Below are 17,678 nucleotides of genomic sequence, written 5' to 3'. Positions count from 1 at the left end.
TTCGCCACTCTTCGGCCTGTCGAGAACATCAAAATGACATTGTTCGAGCCTGACACCATTCTAAAATACTTCATTTTGACTATTGCAACAAATAATCCTACAAGATTCAAACTACTAACGTAGTGGTATCTCTACAAGGCATTTTCGTGACCAGACAGGGTCTTTCATTCTTGAAAAATGGAACTATCCGAGGCATCGGCGGGTTTTACTCCGGGGAAAAGCGTCGGCAAGTTTCGCCCTGATTGAGTGTGGCTCGCCCCATTTGAGAATGTTTTAGGGTTCCAGTCCAGTCTAGAATGTCCTCCACCAACCTCCGGATGTCACTTGGCATAATCTTTTTTATTTCTGGATACTTGAAAGCTCGAATAGTCTGGCCACAGCCATGTTGCATGGGGGGGCACATGACTAAGGGGACTACTCCCTCATGTCTTTCTCTTCCCACAGGGTTTGTGTTTCGCATTTCTTTACCTCTTCTAATCTTCTAAACAAGACCAAGAATCAAGAGATTTCCCCCTGGGGTAGAAGGCTGATCTCCTCCATGAACTGCATGGCCTCTGCCGCGTTCGAATGCGCGTCCCTATTGCTTTGCAGCTTGCGCTGCTGGTACTCTTGACTTCACTCGTGGGGATAGGGGTTCTTGCCATTGCAACAGTAAGTGTTCTAATTCTGATTGAAGATTTTCAAAATTGATAATTGAACCGGCGTTTTTCTCCAGTGGATTACAACTTATAACTTCGTGGTCGGCGTAGGGTATGTGGCTGACCTGAAATGAATTACCCTTGGCGAGTGCTCATTTTTTCCGTAGATCGCAAGGCTTGGAACTCGTCGCTACCATCAAAGCCAGTCAAATCGCCTCCAACCTTGATCTCCTCGAGACGACTTGCAAAACCATATCCACACGCCTCTTGGTCCAATCTTCTCTGCGACGGTATAATCAAGGCAACAGATCAAGCAACAACTGGGCTTACGCGATTCCGGATTTGCAGTCGGCGCTTGGCAGTCGAGGATACTTGAGCTTATACCAGGCAATTCTTTTCTCCAAGGATGGCAGTGGAGATGGAAGGATTTTGAATGTCACCAGTGACACTGTCCCTGAAATTGTTCTCCCTAACAGCTATTCCAATGGCACCTCAGCGAAACTGGGCTCGGAGGAACTCGGATACCCTTCGATGCTATATCCCAACCTCACTTACACAAGCAGCGCTGACAATGAAAATTCCACTACCGTGCTCGCATTTCCCGAATATACCCTTGGCCTCGGTTCAACACTCCTTTTGGGGCCCCTGAAGATCAACAATTCCTTCTCGCTTATTTCTTTGACCGTTCCCATTGTCAATAACACGTCGGATACAGACCTCTTAGGTTTCATCACGTATGTACCACGACCCAGCTACGAATTTGACGCGCCTATTCCATTTCATAGAAGGATAAAGCTTATTCTTGACCGGATACAGGATTGTCGCCAGCGCAACGAATGTCCAAAACGTCATCAGCTCGCGAGATGGATTAGGCAGTACGGGACAAGCCCTGTTGCTCGGTCCATCTCGACCAGAAAATTCGTTTGCGGCCACAGCCCATCCAGCGACATCCACCTCAAGTCCAAATTTAGCAGCACTCGCAAATGCAGAGGTACATTATATCTTCGAACCTACTCCACTACCTGGCCAGAGCAGTCGGCATAGCGGCGCCTCGACGAATACATCCTTCCCATTATCAAGATATGCGGTTGCCTTGGAACTCATGCGCGAATCCTTTGATAACGAAAACATTTCAGTCAGTCGTCTTTCGACCAAAAACGAGGAAGGGGCCAATGTTGCTGTAGGCGCCATTCGTCCGCAGAACTCTTTGGTTCAGTGGATTTTGATCGTCGAGGAAACCCACAAAGAAGCATTCGCCCCCGTCTCTCGATTGCGAAAGATAATTCTTGCTTGTGTATTTGGAACGGCGGGCGCGATTATATTCACAGTACCCCTACTCACTCATTGGGCTGTTGCTCCCATCCGAAGACTTAGAGAAGCAGCGCAAAAATCAGTCGCACCTGAAGTTCCACCACTGGCATCGTCTCTCTCTTCACACCGAGATAACTGTGGGAGTTTGACAAGGACTGACAATCTTGGACATAATAATGGAGAAGACGAGAAAGGCCCAATGTCTCCCTGGATAAAGCATCTCAGAAGCCCTCTCGAAAGGCTTAATAGCTCAAACCATGTGGTCAAAAGCAACAAAAAATCAACTTTCCAAATACCGGGAAGAGTCAAGGAACGTCGCCATTGTGTAACAGACGAGCTTACAGAGCTCACAAGCACATTCAATGAAATGTCAGATGAGCTGACAATCCAGTACAACCGACTCGACGAACGAGTAAACGAAAGAACAAAAGAGCTAGAGAAAGCGAAGGTAGCGGCTGAAACTGCGAATGAAAGCAAGACTCTTTTCATTGCCAACATCTCACATGAATTGAAGACGCCATTGAATGGTATTCTGGGGATGTGTGCCGTTTGTATGGGAGAGGATGATGTTTCAAGGATCAAGAAATCGCTACAGGTCGTTTATCAGTCTGGAGATCTTCTGCTTCATCTGTTGAATGACTTGCTGACATTCAGCAAGAACCAAGTCGAGCAAGCTATTCAATTGGAGGAAAAAGAGTTCAAACTATCCGACATCAGATCTCAACTATCTATCATTTTTCAAAATCAGGTATACGAGAAGCAGATTGACTTCACCGTCAATTGTGAACTCAGCGGACCCAAACAGGCTGGACTGTCGAGCACATTGTGCCAGGAGACTCATGTTGAATTAACTCCATCCAAGGCCAATTTGGATATGATCTTGTGGGGTGACCAGCATCGTATCCTTCAGGTATTGATTAACTTGGTCAGTAACAGTCTGAAGTTCACACCCGAGAACGGAAAGGTCGATGTCCGTATAGGATTTACCGAAGAGATGCTCAATTTAGACCACGCACCTCGTTCGAACCAGAGGCCAAATTCGAACACGGGACCACGCGATGTCTCAGCATCCAATGAGGCTTCTTCTGAGAAAATACTATCGGAGAATTCAAATCTCCGGTCTCTGGTCTTCCAGTTTGAAGTCGAAGATAACGGGCCCGGCATTCCCGCCCACCTTCAGCGACGTATCTTCGATCCTTTCGTTCAAGGTGATTTGGGCCTGAATCGGAAGTATGGTGGAACTGGACTTGGATTAAGCATCTGTGCTCAATTAGCGAGGATATTGAATGGAAAGATTTCTGTGGACAGCGAAGAGGGTCGAGGGTCTGTATTTACTCTCCGGATTCCATTGAAATTCATCAGAGAGATTGCCACAAGCCCTTACGGCTCCAGTGCACCCGGATCAAGAACACCAAGTGTCTTGTCTTTGGATGACTTTGCAAATGCTGCACGGACGTCTTCTCAAAATGGGTCCGTGAAAGGCGAGCCTGCAGCGCCAGGATTCGAGAAATCCGAAATTCAACCACGATTAGTTGGTCTCAGCCAACCATTTTTCACTCCAACTGTTCCCGCATCGCCTGCATCAACCGCATCCAAAGGCCCACACTCAAGTACGAACCCGAATGTTCAGTGTGAAGCCCCCAAGAAAGTCCGTGTTCTTGTAGCGGAGGACAACACTGTCAATCAGGAAGTTGTTCGGCGGTAGGTCCAATACGTCTTCTTATTATCTTGGTCAATCCTCAGCTAATGTATTTTAGAATGTTGGCACTTGAAGAGGTGTATGATGTCACAATGGTTAAGGATGGCCAAGAGGCATTCGATACCGTGAAGACAAACATGGAGAAGGGTCTTGTCTTTGATCTTATTTTCATGGACATTCAGGTCCGTTCAGCTGATACTCATCAACGTCAACCCACAGGGCTTCCGGGTACTAAATGTTTCATCAGATGCCAAACCTCGATGGTCTTCAAAGCACCCGCCTCATTCGTGAAATGGGCTATTCCGCTCCTATTGTTGCGCTGAGCGCTTTCGCGGAAGAAAGCAATATCAAGGATTGCATGGAATCGGGCATGGACATGTTCATTAGGTAAGAAAGTTCTGATTCTCAATGATTGCTTTTCAAATCGCTGACAATTTGAAATAGCAAGCCAATTCGGCGGCCAGCATTGAAGCAGGTCCTCAACAAGTTTGCAACCATACCCGAGGAACTGGAAAGTAATTCCTAGGCTATCGAAGTGATGAATCCAGGAGATTCGGGATTGTGACGCAGTCTTGTAGTAGTAGAAAGAGCATGGAATGTCACATTGTAATTACTAACTATCAATAGCGAGCAAATACTTAGTGTGTGGAAACACTACTAATGTTACACTGAGTGTAGTCATAGGAGTATTATTACCATGCCCGTTCACCACGATACTACAGCGAATACGATGAGTACTACTGGTAAAGCCTTGGAATTTTCCACATGCCCAGCACAATAGTATTATGAATATAGAAGCATTTTTGCAAGGGAATTAGGAAACAAAGCTATCGAACAAAGACTCAGCAGTCCATTTCTGGCAGAATCTGCCTTTTTCTATGTCCATCGCGGAGGTGGCCGATTAGTTTGTTGATAGCTGGAATGCAAGTGCATATGAGGCCTAGGCCTCCTTCGGCATTACTGGACTTGTTAGTGGTCAATGATAATATCTCTTCCCGACGAGGCCTTGGCTTACTCACTCGGTTAGGAGAATTCTCAAGAAGTAGTCCCATTGATCTGCTGAGCTTTTATCGTGAACCACGAGGACAAGTCTGTAGATGCTAAACGCAATAGCTGTACCGCCTGCGCCTAGAATGAGGATGATGTGCAGTTTCTTGGAGACTGACATTTGTAAGCCCCATGTGAGGGCTACTGGGAAGGTCAAAATGGCCAAATCTGTTGTGACACTGATGATTGAGTCGGCAAGAATAATAGCGGAGCGGTTCAAGCACGATCCAGAAGAGTGTTCAACTTCCCAGAAAAGATGGATCGGATTGCATGTGAAAACTTTGACGAAAAGAATGACGATATAATAGGTGATGATGATGGCAAGGAAGATATACAAAGATATCACCTTAGCTCGGTATGGACTCCAGAGCCTAATTAGTGTATAAATCAGAGAGGTTTTCACGAAGAGAACCATGGGGACGTAAAGCATTGTGGCGACGTAAAATATCTTCGAAATTCCATTTGATGTCAGCATTTTTGACTAGAAATGAACAGATTATTCAACATCAGAATGGACCAGAATACCTTTAGCGATTGTAGTTGACCATCTATGATGAGCAACTCTTGAAAGAAAGATCTGTCCGGGAAGAATGTGTCTATTCAGTACAAATTATGTATCAGCAGTTTCGGCGAGCCTGGCAGGATGCAGAACACATCACATACAGCAAAGGGTACAAATGCAATGTCCCAGGAACAGAAGCTAGTATAAATTGTCAGCTATTTTGAGCATCAGAGCAAATTCATATTGTCTGGTAGGAAGGAAATCTGTTACCCATGCAAGATAACATGTTACTATCATCGGTATTGTTAGCCATGTAGATTAAAGATCGGTTAGCGGGGTCAAAGAAGCATTTACCATCCTCAACTCCAAAAGGATGATGAAGTTTAACCCGAGCAAACAACCGTAAGGCAATTAATGGTGAGATAATAGCGAAACAAAGTATTTGAGTGACTAGACTGATTGAACGTAGGCTTTCCGACTTTGGAGGCGGGTCGTTCATTATCGACACCCTCCGGTCACATTGGCCTTTGATGCGTGATGAACGAGAGCTCCTAGAACATGAGAAATACAACACTGCCCTCAGATACTATTTCAATGAAAGAAACACGCTCTCCGATGAAAATTGCAGTCGAATGTTTGAAAGTTGACAATTCAACATTCTCCGCTCCGGCGCGGCGGAGACCGCCGTGAGTGGTGATGTCATCATATATTTACCAACAAACTCGAAATTATTTGATCTTGAATAATTTAGGATAGTCAATGTATTAGTTCAGAATGAATCATTTTTCTTTTCATAGAATAAGTACACGTTCAGATGGGTCGTAGATTGATATGTATGATTTGCGATCAGGTCTTCTACAAAATGCCTCATTGCTTGCTCGGATCTCCGAAACTGTTCTTTGTAGTTGTGATAAATATATGTAACGCCGAACAACTTGTTCGACATTGAATATCACAAAATTAATATTTCTAGAGAAGGGTCATTTGAACTACTATATCTACTCCGTTGTTACTTTACACTGGCACTGTTAAATGCTATGATCTATTACAATACACAGAATATGTCTCGATTATCGAGTGCTGCCCTTGGCTGTGGCTGGCTACTCTAATGCATTATTCGGGGGGGTTAGAACCCTCTAACTAATTGTACTGGAGTACAATTACAGCCATTCCGTAGATTGGCTCAATAGTAAGATTCTCCGAATTAATTCCATAGAAGGTTCTAAGGCCAAACAATTTATTTCGTAAACCAAATGAATACAAATGGGCATTTTCTATGTAGGTTTGAAGGAAGGAGAACGAAAGCAAATGGTGTTCTTGGCAGCCCATGGAAGGATGGATCTAGTACCCGAGCCTTTTGAGTTATGAGCCGACTCAAATCCTCCGGAACTCCATTGATCAAATCCAATTATCTACTAATAGGTATTAGTTTAAGGAGATTAAGGAGAAATATGTAAGAGTTGGTGCGCGATGTCAAATGTTTGACAGTCCCTTACTCCTTACTCGTGGCGAATATACACGTACACTCCGTAAGCCGCACGTTACTAGGCGATCTATACGTACGGAGTACTCCGTACTTGATGGGGACTAACCGTCATTTACTCCATCAAAGGCTGCACTATTCCATACTTAGTAGCTGATGGTTAATTTGATTGCCCCTAATGAGATTCACCCCCTAGATCGACGACAGCGATGAACTAGTATCTGGGATGGAGTACGTAGACACCCACTGGTGGATGTGCTATGAAGAATACAGTACATAGACGGCTGAATTCATTAACATGTCACAATGATCGTCATCAAGATAGATGAAGTAGACCGGAAGGCCTAGGCCAACAGAATTTTCTTGATGTACCTGCAACACCTACAACATCAGCGGCTACATTCTCAAAGCACATTACTCCAATGATGTATCATCTGTACTGATGAACCCCAACCCTGAAGATCCAAATGGTCGCTGACGAGTAAATTTGCTTCTCCATGCTCGCCAAGAAACCAAGACTTCCTTGAGTTGCATTGCACAACTGGACCCCTGAACGTGCATTGTGACGTTAGTGGGTTCATAAAAGTAGGGGCTCATACGATCATTGGGCGATAACTCAGAAGAAATCCGGCCTAGGAACTTCGAGACTGCGTAGGATCTGGTACAATCTGCGTTTTATGAATGACTGATCCGAGAACCGCGTATCTTTCTCCACCAGTCCCGCTGAGGATCCGAGGTGCCAAGACCGGACGTTTTCTCAGGTACGTAGTCTACAGCCCCTTGTACAGGGCGGAAAAAGTTAATTCTTGATAGTCCACGTTGGTAGATATAGGGACGTGTGCCTAGAATCACGTTTTTGGTGGATAAATTCGAGGAGGCGACTGGCTCAGCTAGGCCGAAATCTGGTTCAGCGCAAGTCCAAAAATGAGTCGGTCACCGGGCCCACTGTGGGCTTCGCAATCAATAGGCCTTTGGGCGGCGGAGTACAGTACAACAGTATATGCGTGGCATGTGAGAATGGGTAGCCTTATGCCCAATGCATTCCTGTCCGCAGGCGAGGACAATCATCATCTTGAACGCGATTGATTCGGTCGGAGAGTAATGTTGGGCCCAATCGACAATTAATCTGTTACATTACATGCAGTATTGACACCTAAAAGCAAGTCAAAAATTGATTCACGTCATTGAGATACGATTAGACTCATTGAAACAACCTGTTTCACGGCCTCGAGTAGAGATTGCCTTGTAGATGGTGCGTAGACAATAAGGATTTCTATGATTTTATAGGAAGGTCAACGAACTGCACCTCACATTAGCATAATGTTGGCTAACTCCACGAATTGAAACCTCGGAGGGCCCGGAATGTAATTTGGGAGAGGTTAGGGCAGAAACAGATTTCGTTACAGATAAGACCCGCCTTATTGCATGTTGCTCCATGTAGGCTGCTTTTCCTCGCGGCTTAGAAGCCGGATCAGGAGTATTGATATCTTACATTCATATCTGCAGTAAAAATCGAGATACTTTACGGAGTAAAGTTGAGCTGCTTCACGGCCAAGACAGAAGCTAATTCTGGTGGATATTATCCTATCCCGCCAGTGACAAAGGTCCTGCAGCTCATGCCTAGCCTGGTTGACAGGAACCTGGAGAAAAGGTCAATGATAGTGCCATGTTTCGGCCCGACTCGAATATTTCGGCTTCGCTTCGGGATGAACAGGGTCGCAGTACCGGCCGTAAAATAAGAATAGAGTGATATTTGGCGGAATACACCAAGCTAAATTTTGAAATGAGAATGAAAATGCCGACTCCATAGAAAAAGAATACTGTATCCGACATATAGTTTGAAGGGAACACAATGGGCCTGCCGCACACAAGCACGCGGGTGTGAAACTGAGTATGGGTCGTAAACTCGTGTATATACTGATACAATTCATTTGTCAGTCCTCAAGCTTGGCAACGACCCCACTATCTCAGGAAGTAGTATCAAGCTCTTGGCTAAGATTTCCTTTTTGAAGCCCCCTGTCACTGTAGTGCAGACAGTCCAGGTTCCGTGCCCAGAGTTAGGAGATATCCCCAACTTGCCGTGCTCCGGGTCAAAGTCTAGCCAGTCCGACTTCGTGCACTAAATATCAACCTCGGAAGTCGCACTAATATACTCGGATTTTCTACCAGTGAGAGTGAAAAAGTCGCATAATTGAAGACAAAGCAGTGAACTTCTCGTCAAGCTCATACTATCAACTTGTGGTAGTACGGGCGTACTAATATCTAGATATATAGTAGTCATTAATATATCCCTTGATCGACTACTGAATCAACTTGAACGAAAAGTGATACTTTACATATGTCACAACCAATACTGGTTATGGGTAGTCGCAAGAAATATTATAGTGTATGCAGCCTTAGTGCATCATGTATTGAGACAGCCAATGATAACAAACAGCAAGTTTAAGCCAAGACAAATAGAGTTGATAAAATAGAAACCCCGAATGGCGTGCGAGAAGCGATATGTATATCTTAGATAATGAATCAACCTTGGACTTTGGCCTGGACCGAAATAAATAATATTATAGTACCGCTCGGGCAATCTAGTAATGGCCCCGGATTATGACGCTTCAGACTTGCAACCACAGAAAGTCTTTGTTGGGTACCTTGAAAGAAGACTTCACGTTGAATACGCAGCTTATAAACATACATACGTAGTATGGCACGGAGAATGCAAACTCCGTACATACCGGGATTTCGTGAGAATTAAACTAGTGATTCCGATTTCAGGGGTTGGATTTCGTTACACGTGGCTTGTCAATGAAATCCACTTCCATGGCATTTACTAGTGCATACTCTATCACCAACTCGGAAGTTGAAAGGCCCCCGATCAACAGCAAAGACCATGTGGCGAATGGAATGTAACAGATAAATCTCCTAGAAGTTCAATCCGACAGATTGTCACCCACATGCTCCGCTACGTAGTAGAACATTAATGTCAGTAAAATGCAGGGACCTCTTTTATCTCGATTTGGAGACTGTCAATGCATACTGTACATACTGTACTCCCGTATTGTCCTTCCGACTCCGCATTGGGGAAGTCCCCATTACCTCAATTCAATTCAACCATACTGCGTACTGTGTATTGTGGATGTGACGCGTCATGCTGCAAAATGGTTACCGAGTATCGGAACGTGTGGAGATGCGCTTGAGTCTGCCATATAGCAATTGTCGGCAGCTGCATTAGGGAAACCCTTTCTACAGACACATCATTAAGCGAGGCGGGTACGGGAAATTTTTCAGTTGTATGGTTGGAGTTATGAGTATGCTTGGCTCGATGTACCAAGGAAAGTAGACTAAATGGTGGCAAAATTATCATCCCGATTGCCGACGATACCGCGTTACTCGAAAGACATCTGATAAGATATACGATCTGATCCGCTCGGGCTCCGCCATCCTGTCGATCTTACCCAATTTGTAGTAACAAACGAAGACGATCTTGCATATTTTGAACAGACGCTTGATATGAACCGCCCTCATCATGGCATTTTCGTCCGTGTCAAGTCCATTTTGAGAAATAATCAACAGGTAACCTACTGCATCCGAAATCATTCCACTAGCCTGTCGTGCTGCAGACAAGGATTTCCAAACGAAGGAAAAGGAGATGACAATGTCGCTAATAATAATAAAGAGCGGCGATGTTCAGGACGAGAATATGACGTACCTTCATCAACAATTGGTCACGTAGACCGTCAGGGCAATATTTTGCAAGTGCTCCCACCCCGTATTAGCCGGGAAAACTGAGAGAGATGGGTGAATTTATTATATACCGTACATTCATAGGTTCGTCCGAAATCCTCTACTTGGCCCACGTTGAGATAAACTTGAAACACCATCACTGAAGACGCAAGCCACGAAATCATTTCTTGTTGCGCCAAAATAGTTCAATTCCCTTGTGGCAGGAGTACGTAATGATCAAGAAACATTGACAGCAATATATCAGTATGACCATAAAATCCCGGACATCCCGGTTGAATGCCCGAGCTAGTAGATTTCCCGACCGAGACGGCGAAAGTGATACAGTATGTGCCGACCTTCGCTTGTCCCGGTGCCGTGTAAACATCGGGGGGGTGCCGGCGGCAGCACGCAATATGTAGAAATCGGTAATCTGATGAGAGGAACATGGAACGGATAAGCCTGCCCTACGGAGTAGGATTTACTTGATTAGCGTTTAGCAGAGGCTGTGACCCTCCAACCGAGTCCAATGACGCCTAATAAAGAGCGAGTCCTGAAGATCAGTGGGCCATTACATTGATTGTAATTGTAGAATTTGGAGTCAATCGCATCCCTGATTGGGGAATTCTCCGTCGCAGTGTGGACCTTGGCTCAGACTGAGACCGGGAAACCTCCAAGGTCCTGTTGATCAATGATCGTCCCGAGTCGAGAACAAAACGGGTACGAAATGCCAAGTCTTGCCAAGTCTTCTCGGCGCAGGGCTAAGTGGACCCTCCCTTAACGTGCCGATCACTAGTGACGATCCTTCGTGAACACCGCAAATCAAATATCTGATTGGGAATAGTGAGGGAGGAAGATCAAGTAGTGAAGACGATTATGAAAATGGAGATATTGAATCCTCAATTACTTCACTGAATTGTGTATTCAGCACACATTTTGAATAGGGTTGCATTTGAAGCGTATATCTAGGATATGAACGCAGAGACATAGTTCAAACTGAGTGGAATAACTTAATATCGAGAACATGCGGCACGGGCCAAAGCACGTCGAAATAGTATGCAGACTCAGCTGCCCTGATTCTCGATGGATCCATGGAGGAAGAGATCTTCTGGAAGGCATCAGGCAGCTACTGTCCTACTGTATGACCGGCAGAAGACACTCCATTCTCAGAAGGCTGAACAAGGCCCGGCTTTACTCCGTACAAGCATGGTGTATGGATATTATGTGTGGGTCTCGGTGGTAAAATGCCTATCAATACTTGCAGTTTTCGCCATCTAAAGGACTATCACGGAAAATCTCTATCGTGTTTGGTGTATCAAGTCTTCTCCCTCGCGATCTACAGTACGAAAGATCCCTTGTAGGAGCGGGTGGAAAGTCAATCAGATTGAGGGACGTTTCATGGATGTCCATCTTGTCAACTCCTTTGTAGATTGTCTCCAATCATGGGGCAAACCCACGGATCCGGATCAGGACCGGCGTCCTGAATGCTCTATGGGTCACTCGTGTCTCGGTCCTTTGACCCATATCGCCCCGTATGGAGTAATTGAACTTGGGTTTGGGTTTGTGAGGTAATTTCAAGTTTCCTGGTGGATCCTGCGCCTTTTCGAGTTGAAAAGGATAGCCATATAAGGCGATAGAAATCTCTTTTCCTCGTGCAGAATGGGAAATTTCCTAATTAGCCTAGTAAGAAGTTGTCTTTGAGAGAAATTTCTTGCTGAGAATACACAATGGCGGATCTGCCAAGGTCTTCGTATGTTCCTATAGTTCCTTCATATATTCTCTCTTTCACCTGGTCTGCTGGACCAGTCAACCCCCTTTCTGGCATGCTTGTCATTCCAAACTATACCCCGTCACAAATTTGAGGTTTTCTTTTCGTTCTTTTCTGACCTTCTAGAAGCATTCTGGAACAGCTTCGATACCTTCGAGACAAGGCCTCCAATCCAGATACTTCCTCTCGTCTATCTGCCCTTCTTTCCTCCAAATCCGACAACTGGCCCATCCGAGAACTCATCCTCACTTTTCAGGATGTCTATCAATCATTACCCGAACACATAAAAGCCCAAAATGACGAACCTACCCGTCGTCTGCGTGCACAAGTAAAACAGATAACCCCGAGCATCGCAGAATTGATTGGGTCAGACACTCGTGCTGGCTTTATAGACGCAACTACTGGCCGAAACTTATCACATGCAGCCATTAGAGACTTTGTGCAGGGCTTTCATATCCCTGTTGGGCCTTCTCCTCATGGCAAGCCTCGTGTTGCTGTAATATTGCCTAATGGGCCACTTATGGCAATTGCAGTCTTTGCTTTTGCTAACAGATATACAATCGTGCCAATGGCATCGAATACGGTTCCCGAGCAACTGCATATGGATATCGACCAAGTACAAGCTGATGCTGTTGTCGCCTTGGACAGTGATATTGAAAAACTGCAATTAGACGATGGCAGCCGACCTGTCTTTGGAGTCGAGCAGTTGGAAAACCTTACCTTCCGGGTTATCTCATCACAGCATACTTCGGCAGCATTAAGTTTTCCCGCAAATGTCGCAGATGACATTGCCATTATCCTCTTCACCAGTGGTACTAGTGGGAAGAAGAAGTTGGTGCCCATCACGACATTCAATCTGATTGCAGGCACTATTGCTACCATGCAATCAGTGGAATTGTCCGAGAAAGACACATGCCTAAACATGATGCCCCTAAACCATGTGTAGGTCCCCTCTAAAGCTCTCATGACTGGGTTGATGCTAACCAAAACCAGTGGTGGTATAATGCGCAGTATCCTCTCTCCCATCCTCGCGGGCGGTGCCACGATCTGTTGCCCATCCTTTGATCCCAGCATGTTCTGGGATTCGGTACAATCGCCCTATATGACACCGACCTGGTACTATGCTACACCCACTATGCATCAAATGATCCTCGGCGAGGCTGAACACCGTCCTGATGCCGTCAAAGAAAGTGCTATCGAGTTCATCTGTAATGCGGGTGGTGGTTTACCTCCTACACTTGCCGTTCAGCTTCGCGAGGTCTTCAAATGTTCAATCCTTCCCAGTTATGGTATGACTGAATGTATGCCAATTGCTGCACCCCCCCAAGGACTATACCCTTGATCGTCCAGGAACATCCGGTCGAATTGTTGGTCCAGATGTTGCCATTCTGAATGATGGCAAGCCTGTCCCAGAATGCGGGATACTCGGACATATTTGTGTCCGTGGGTCACCCGCTTTCGAAGGATATCTTACTTCCGAGGGGACCATTGATACATCTGCCTTCAACGAGTCTGGTTGGTTTGACACTGGCGACCTGGGGTACCTCGACAAGGATAACTATTTATACATTACGGGTCGCAGCAAGGAGGTCATTAACCGCGGTGGAGAGATTATTTCTCCCGTCGAGGTTGAAGATGCTGTCCTGACTGCGGCGAAACATCCCGATTCTCCATTGTACGGCCGTGTGATCGAGACCCTGGCGTTCTCCGTCCCGGATGAAGTTCTTCAAGAGGTTGTCGGTGCCGTTATTGTGACTCCCCAGGGCACTGCGCGACCAGACCTTCGTCAGCTGCATGAGGCACTTCACCCTATCATCCACCAGCCCAAATGGCCAGCCCTAGTGGTATACATGGACCGTGTACCTAAGTCCAACAACAAGATTCAACGTATCAAGCTGGCCGAACGGCTCTCATTGGAGCCATTAACCCCGAAGACACCGCTTGCTGATCGACATTTTGAGGCTGTGTGTCCCCCTAACGGCACCCCCTTGAGTGCCTCCATCTCCAAGAAGAAATGTATCGTCGACAGCAATGCCATCCGCTCAGCCATCGAAGAGATTACGAAAACTCCCGAAGTACACGTGAATATCAGCCAACGTGATGGATTCTCCCAGGCTGTTCTTTTTGTCGATGACCCCGTCAATTATGATTTCAAGCCCGATGATTTCCGTGATCAGCTCGATGGATACTTAGTCCCAGGCCGTGTCACATCTTTAAAGGGACCTATGCCACTCGACTTTTATGGCAAGCCAGATCAAGTAGCAATCGATGAGGCTATCCGTGCTCAAAACTCCGATGGTGATCTATCACCCATTCAAAAGCGAACTCGCGAAGTATTTGCTACTGCTTTGTCTTGTGCCCCTGAGGATATCTCTGGCATGACCAACTTTTTCGCTGCTGGTGGTGACAGTCTCTCTGCCGGCAGACTTGTTTCACAACTGCGACGCGAATTCGGCATTTTCTTGGCTGGTGATGTCCTCTTCCATCACAGCACCGTCGGTGAAATAGAATACAAGATCACGGAAGCCGTCGAGATCAAGGCTGCCAAGGGCGACGAGGGAGAAGTCGAGCTCCCAGGTTGTGAGAAGACCTATAGCAGCACCAATCCCATAGTCCTGGTTCTGCATCTCTTCCCGACTCTTTTCTTCTTCCCTATGAAGCGTGCCTTCCAATGGCTTATCTTTGCTTACGTCGTGGCTGAAGGAACACTCCGTTTCCCCATCCGTGATTTACTCATCGGTCGATTGATTCTCATTATCTTGGCCGTTTTGTCTGCTCGGGTCGCTAGCTCAATTGTGTCGCCCTTTCTCGGAATTCTCTTCAAGTGGCTTGTTGTTGGCCGCTACAAAGAGGGCCTTTCGCCGATGTGGGGACCATATCACACTCGATGGTGGCTGACGCAGAAAGCATTGCAGGTCTGTGGCAAAGGCATTTTCAACAACTTCAATTGGTCACGAGTGCTCTTCTACCGTCTGTTGGGCGCAAAGATTGGAAAGAATGTTACCATTTCCCCATCTGCTAAGCTCGGGGAATACGACTTAGTCGAGATTGGGGACAATGTCGTTCTGGATACCTGCCAATGCCGTCCCTTTGCCGTGGAGCGTAACACATCCATGCTTCTCAAGAAAATTCGCATTGGAAAGGACTCATCGGTTGGTTTGAAATCCATCATCGCCCCTGGAGCTGATGTACCGGAGAATACATGCATTGGTCCCAACTCGTCTAGCTGGGAATTGCAAGATGCTGATGAATCCAACCGAGATTTATTGACCTCTCGCATTCCTAAGCCCCACTGGATCCTCGAGCTTTTGATCGTTGTTCCAATCAAAATGCTTGTTTGGGTTGCTGCACGTCTCACCTGGATGGGTGGTCTTGTGCCAATGGTGAGACAATTTCCGCTGCCTCAACCTGACATGTTCTTGGCAACTCTTCAATGGTATACCAGTGGTCAGCGAATTGGTTTCCATATCACCGCGAGACTTTGTCGTGCTCTTGGAGGTCCGATTGTTCTCTTCATCTCAGTTTTGATCATCAAATTTCTGCTGGATATCATCTGTGGTAAGCCCAAGCCTGGCCCTGCTTCTAAGCAGACCATGCTACAAAAGATCCGCACTGCTGTTCTCGCAGCCATCCTTCCCAGTGGCGACATTCACGAATTGACCCGTTTGATCGGTCGACACTACGAACTGGTGTCTATGGCCATCCGTGCACTTGGTGGAAAGGCCGGCAAGCGAATCTATTGGCCCAGCGTCGGTCCTTCGCTCCCCGACTTTGACCTTATTGAAGTTGGAAACGATGTTGTCTTTGGATCTCGTTCAACCCTTGTCACTTCTGATGGTTATGGTCGCGACCGTATTGTCATCGGCGATGGAGCTATGGTTGGTGATCGTGTTGTTGCTTCTCCTGGTGTTACAATTGGCCGTGAAGCCATGATTGGCTCTGGTGCTCTGCTTCGTCGAAATGGGGATTACCCGGCCAACACTATCTGGACTGGCAGCAAGCGTGGTGATGCTGTTCAGTTCCCAACTTCATCCTCTGGTCCCATTTCCGCTGCTCCTACTGTTGTCGGTAGTAGCAACAGCAGCACCAATGGCGACAGTAGCAGCGATAACGAAAAGCGGATGGACAAGAAGACACCAAACGAGAAGCAGGCGATTTCGGACGTGTCCGAAACAGATACAGCCAAGCCATTTGGTCGTGCATTTTACCAAAACCAGGCCAGCTACTACGTACTTCGCATCTGGCAGATTGTTATCTACTCAGTTCTTTCTGTTGTTGTTGTGACTGTATACTGGCTGCTCACTGTTGTTTTCGCTTTGCTCTCTCTTCGCGCTTGCCTCGAGCACAGCAACTCTGTTGGTTTCGAAATTGGAGCTTGGCGCCCATTTGTTCTGTATGGTGTACTTGCATCCTTCCTCTCTGCCATCAGCTGTGTTCAAGCATTCCTTGCTCTTGGTATCGTCATCTGCATCAAATGGATGGTCATGGGCCGTCGCAAGGAAGGAGAGTTCCATTGGGATAAGAGCAGCTACAATCAAAGATGGCAATTCCTTCTGTCATGTGAGACTCTCATCAAGGACTGCTATGGTGGCGCTGGTCTTCTTCCTATGATCACCGGCTCTGCTTATCTGTCCTGGTACTACCGTCTCCTGGGTGCGAACATTGGCAAAGACTGCGCCATTCACGCCAATGGTACTCCGAACGTCTTTTTCACTGAGCCCGATCTTCTCACACTCGGAAACCGTGTAGCTGTTGATGATTGTAGTTTGGTTTGCCATTTGAACTCGCGGGGTGAGTTTGAATTGCACACACTGAATGTTGGCGACCGGAGCATTATGCGTGCTGGATCACGATTAATGTCTGGAGCCTCAATGGGTCAGGACGCCTGTCTTTTGGAACATACCCTTGTACTTTCTGGTGACCATGTTGAAGATGGAGATACTCTACAGGGGTGGCCTGCCGAGGGTTTCGAAGGCAAGCGAGTATAAAATTTTCAACATTGATCTATATTATGATCGCGGCGTAAAGGGGGTACATAACGGGCTTTTATTGTTTCTTCTCTAGTTACCTAGTTGATATATTTCGAAATATCCATTCTTTAGACTTCATTTTGTTAAGAAAAAGTTATCCCAGTACGATCAGTAAGTCTTAAGTACTGCCAGCGCCTTTAGATGCACAAAGAAAAGAGGCATAGACTAGATGGAAAGCCTATCTCCAAGCTACTTCAAACAACATCGCTCTCATCAACTTTGAGCTGTTTCTCTTTGGCAACCCTATCAACAGCTGGAGCAATTTTATCCTGCAGTGCTTAACCGATGAAATCAATTTTGTGATACATACTAATTTGCAGAGAGGACTCGTCTCTTCATGAGATACTTAAAATGAAATTATTCTATCCAACAGAATGTCGTTGCTAACTCTGCAAAATTTCAGCTTTATCGAATTGAAAACATCGTTTCCTAGTTATACTTTACTTCCTCGCATGTTTTACATAGATAATGAGCTCCTCAACCACC

At 46.1% G+C, this 17,678-nt stretch overlaps 3 protein-coding genes across 3 annotated transcripts; 2 read left to right on the top strand and 1 right to left on the bottom strand.

Moving 5' to 3' along the window:
• Nucleotides 1–567: 567 nt before the first annotated feature.
• tcsB (putative sensor histidine kinase/response regulator TcsB/Sln1) lies at nt 568–4,174 on the top strand (the record flags this gene model as incomplete). Its single annotated transcript, XM_056643900.1, has 7 exons — nt 568–651; nt 716–750; nt 806–1,372; nt 1,455–3,650; nt 3,707–3,830; nt 3,896–4,035; nt 4,093–4,174. The coding sequence occupies 7 exons, from the start codon at nt 568–570 to the stop codon at nt 4,172–4,174; spliced, it is 3,228 nt and encodes a 1,075-aa protein (XP_056500714.1).
• Nucleotides 4,175–4,490: 316 nt separating this feature from the next.
• On the bottom strand, nt 4,491–5,696 carry N7469_004979 (uncharacterized protein; the record flags this gene model as incomplete). Its single annotated transcript, XM_056643899.1, has 4 exons — nt 4,491–4,608; nt 4,668–5,176; nt 5,221–5,291; nt 5,552–5,696. 4 exons carry the CDS (start codon nt 5,694–5,696, stop codon nt 4,491–4,493), a joined length of 843 nt encoding a protein of 280 aa, XP_056500713.1.
• Nucleotides 5,697–12,121: 6,425 nt separating this feature from the next.
• On the top strand, nt 12,122–17,150 carry N7469_004978 (non-ribosomal peptide synthetase; the record flags this gene model as incomplete). The annotated part of the gene is made up of 4 exons (XM_056643898.1): nt 12,122–12,144; nt 12,289–13,104; nt 13,156–13,451; nt 13,513–17,150. 4 exons carry the CDS (start codon nt 12,122–12,124, stop codon nt 17,148–17,150), a joined length of 4,773 nt encoding a protein of 1,590 aa, XP_056500712.1.
• Between the last annotated feature and the right edge of the window lie 528 nt (nt 17,151–17,678).

This window comes from Penicillium citrinum, assembly GCF_028827155.1.
Source record: "Penicillium citrinum strain IBT 23319 chromosome Unknown utg000004l:1.0-2404223.0:1.0-2405248.0, whole genome shotgun sequence".
Lineage (NCBI taxonomy): Eukaryota > Fungi > Ascomycota > Eurotiomycetes > Eurotiales > Aspergillaceae > Penicillium > Penicillium citrinum.
The sequence above is the reverse complement of the archived record's forward strand: the minus strand, read 5'-3'. Positions and strand labels throughout refer to the sequence as shown.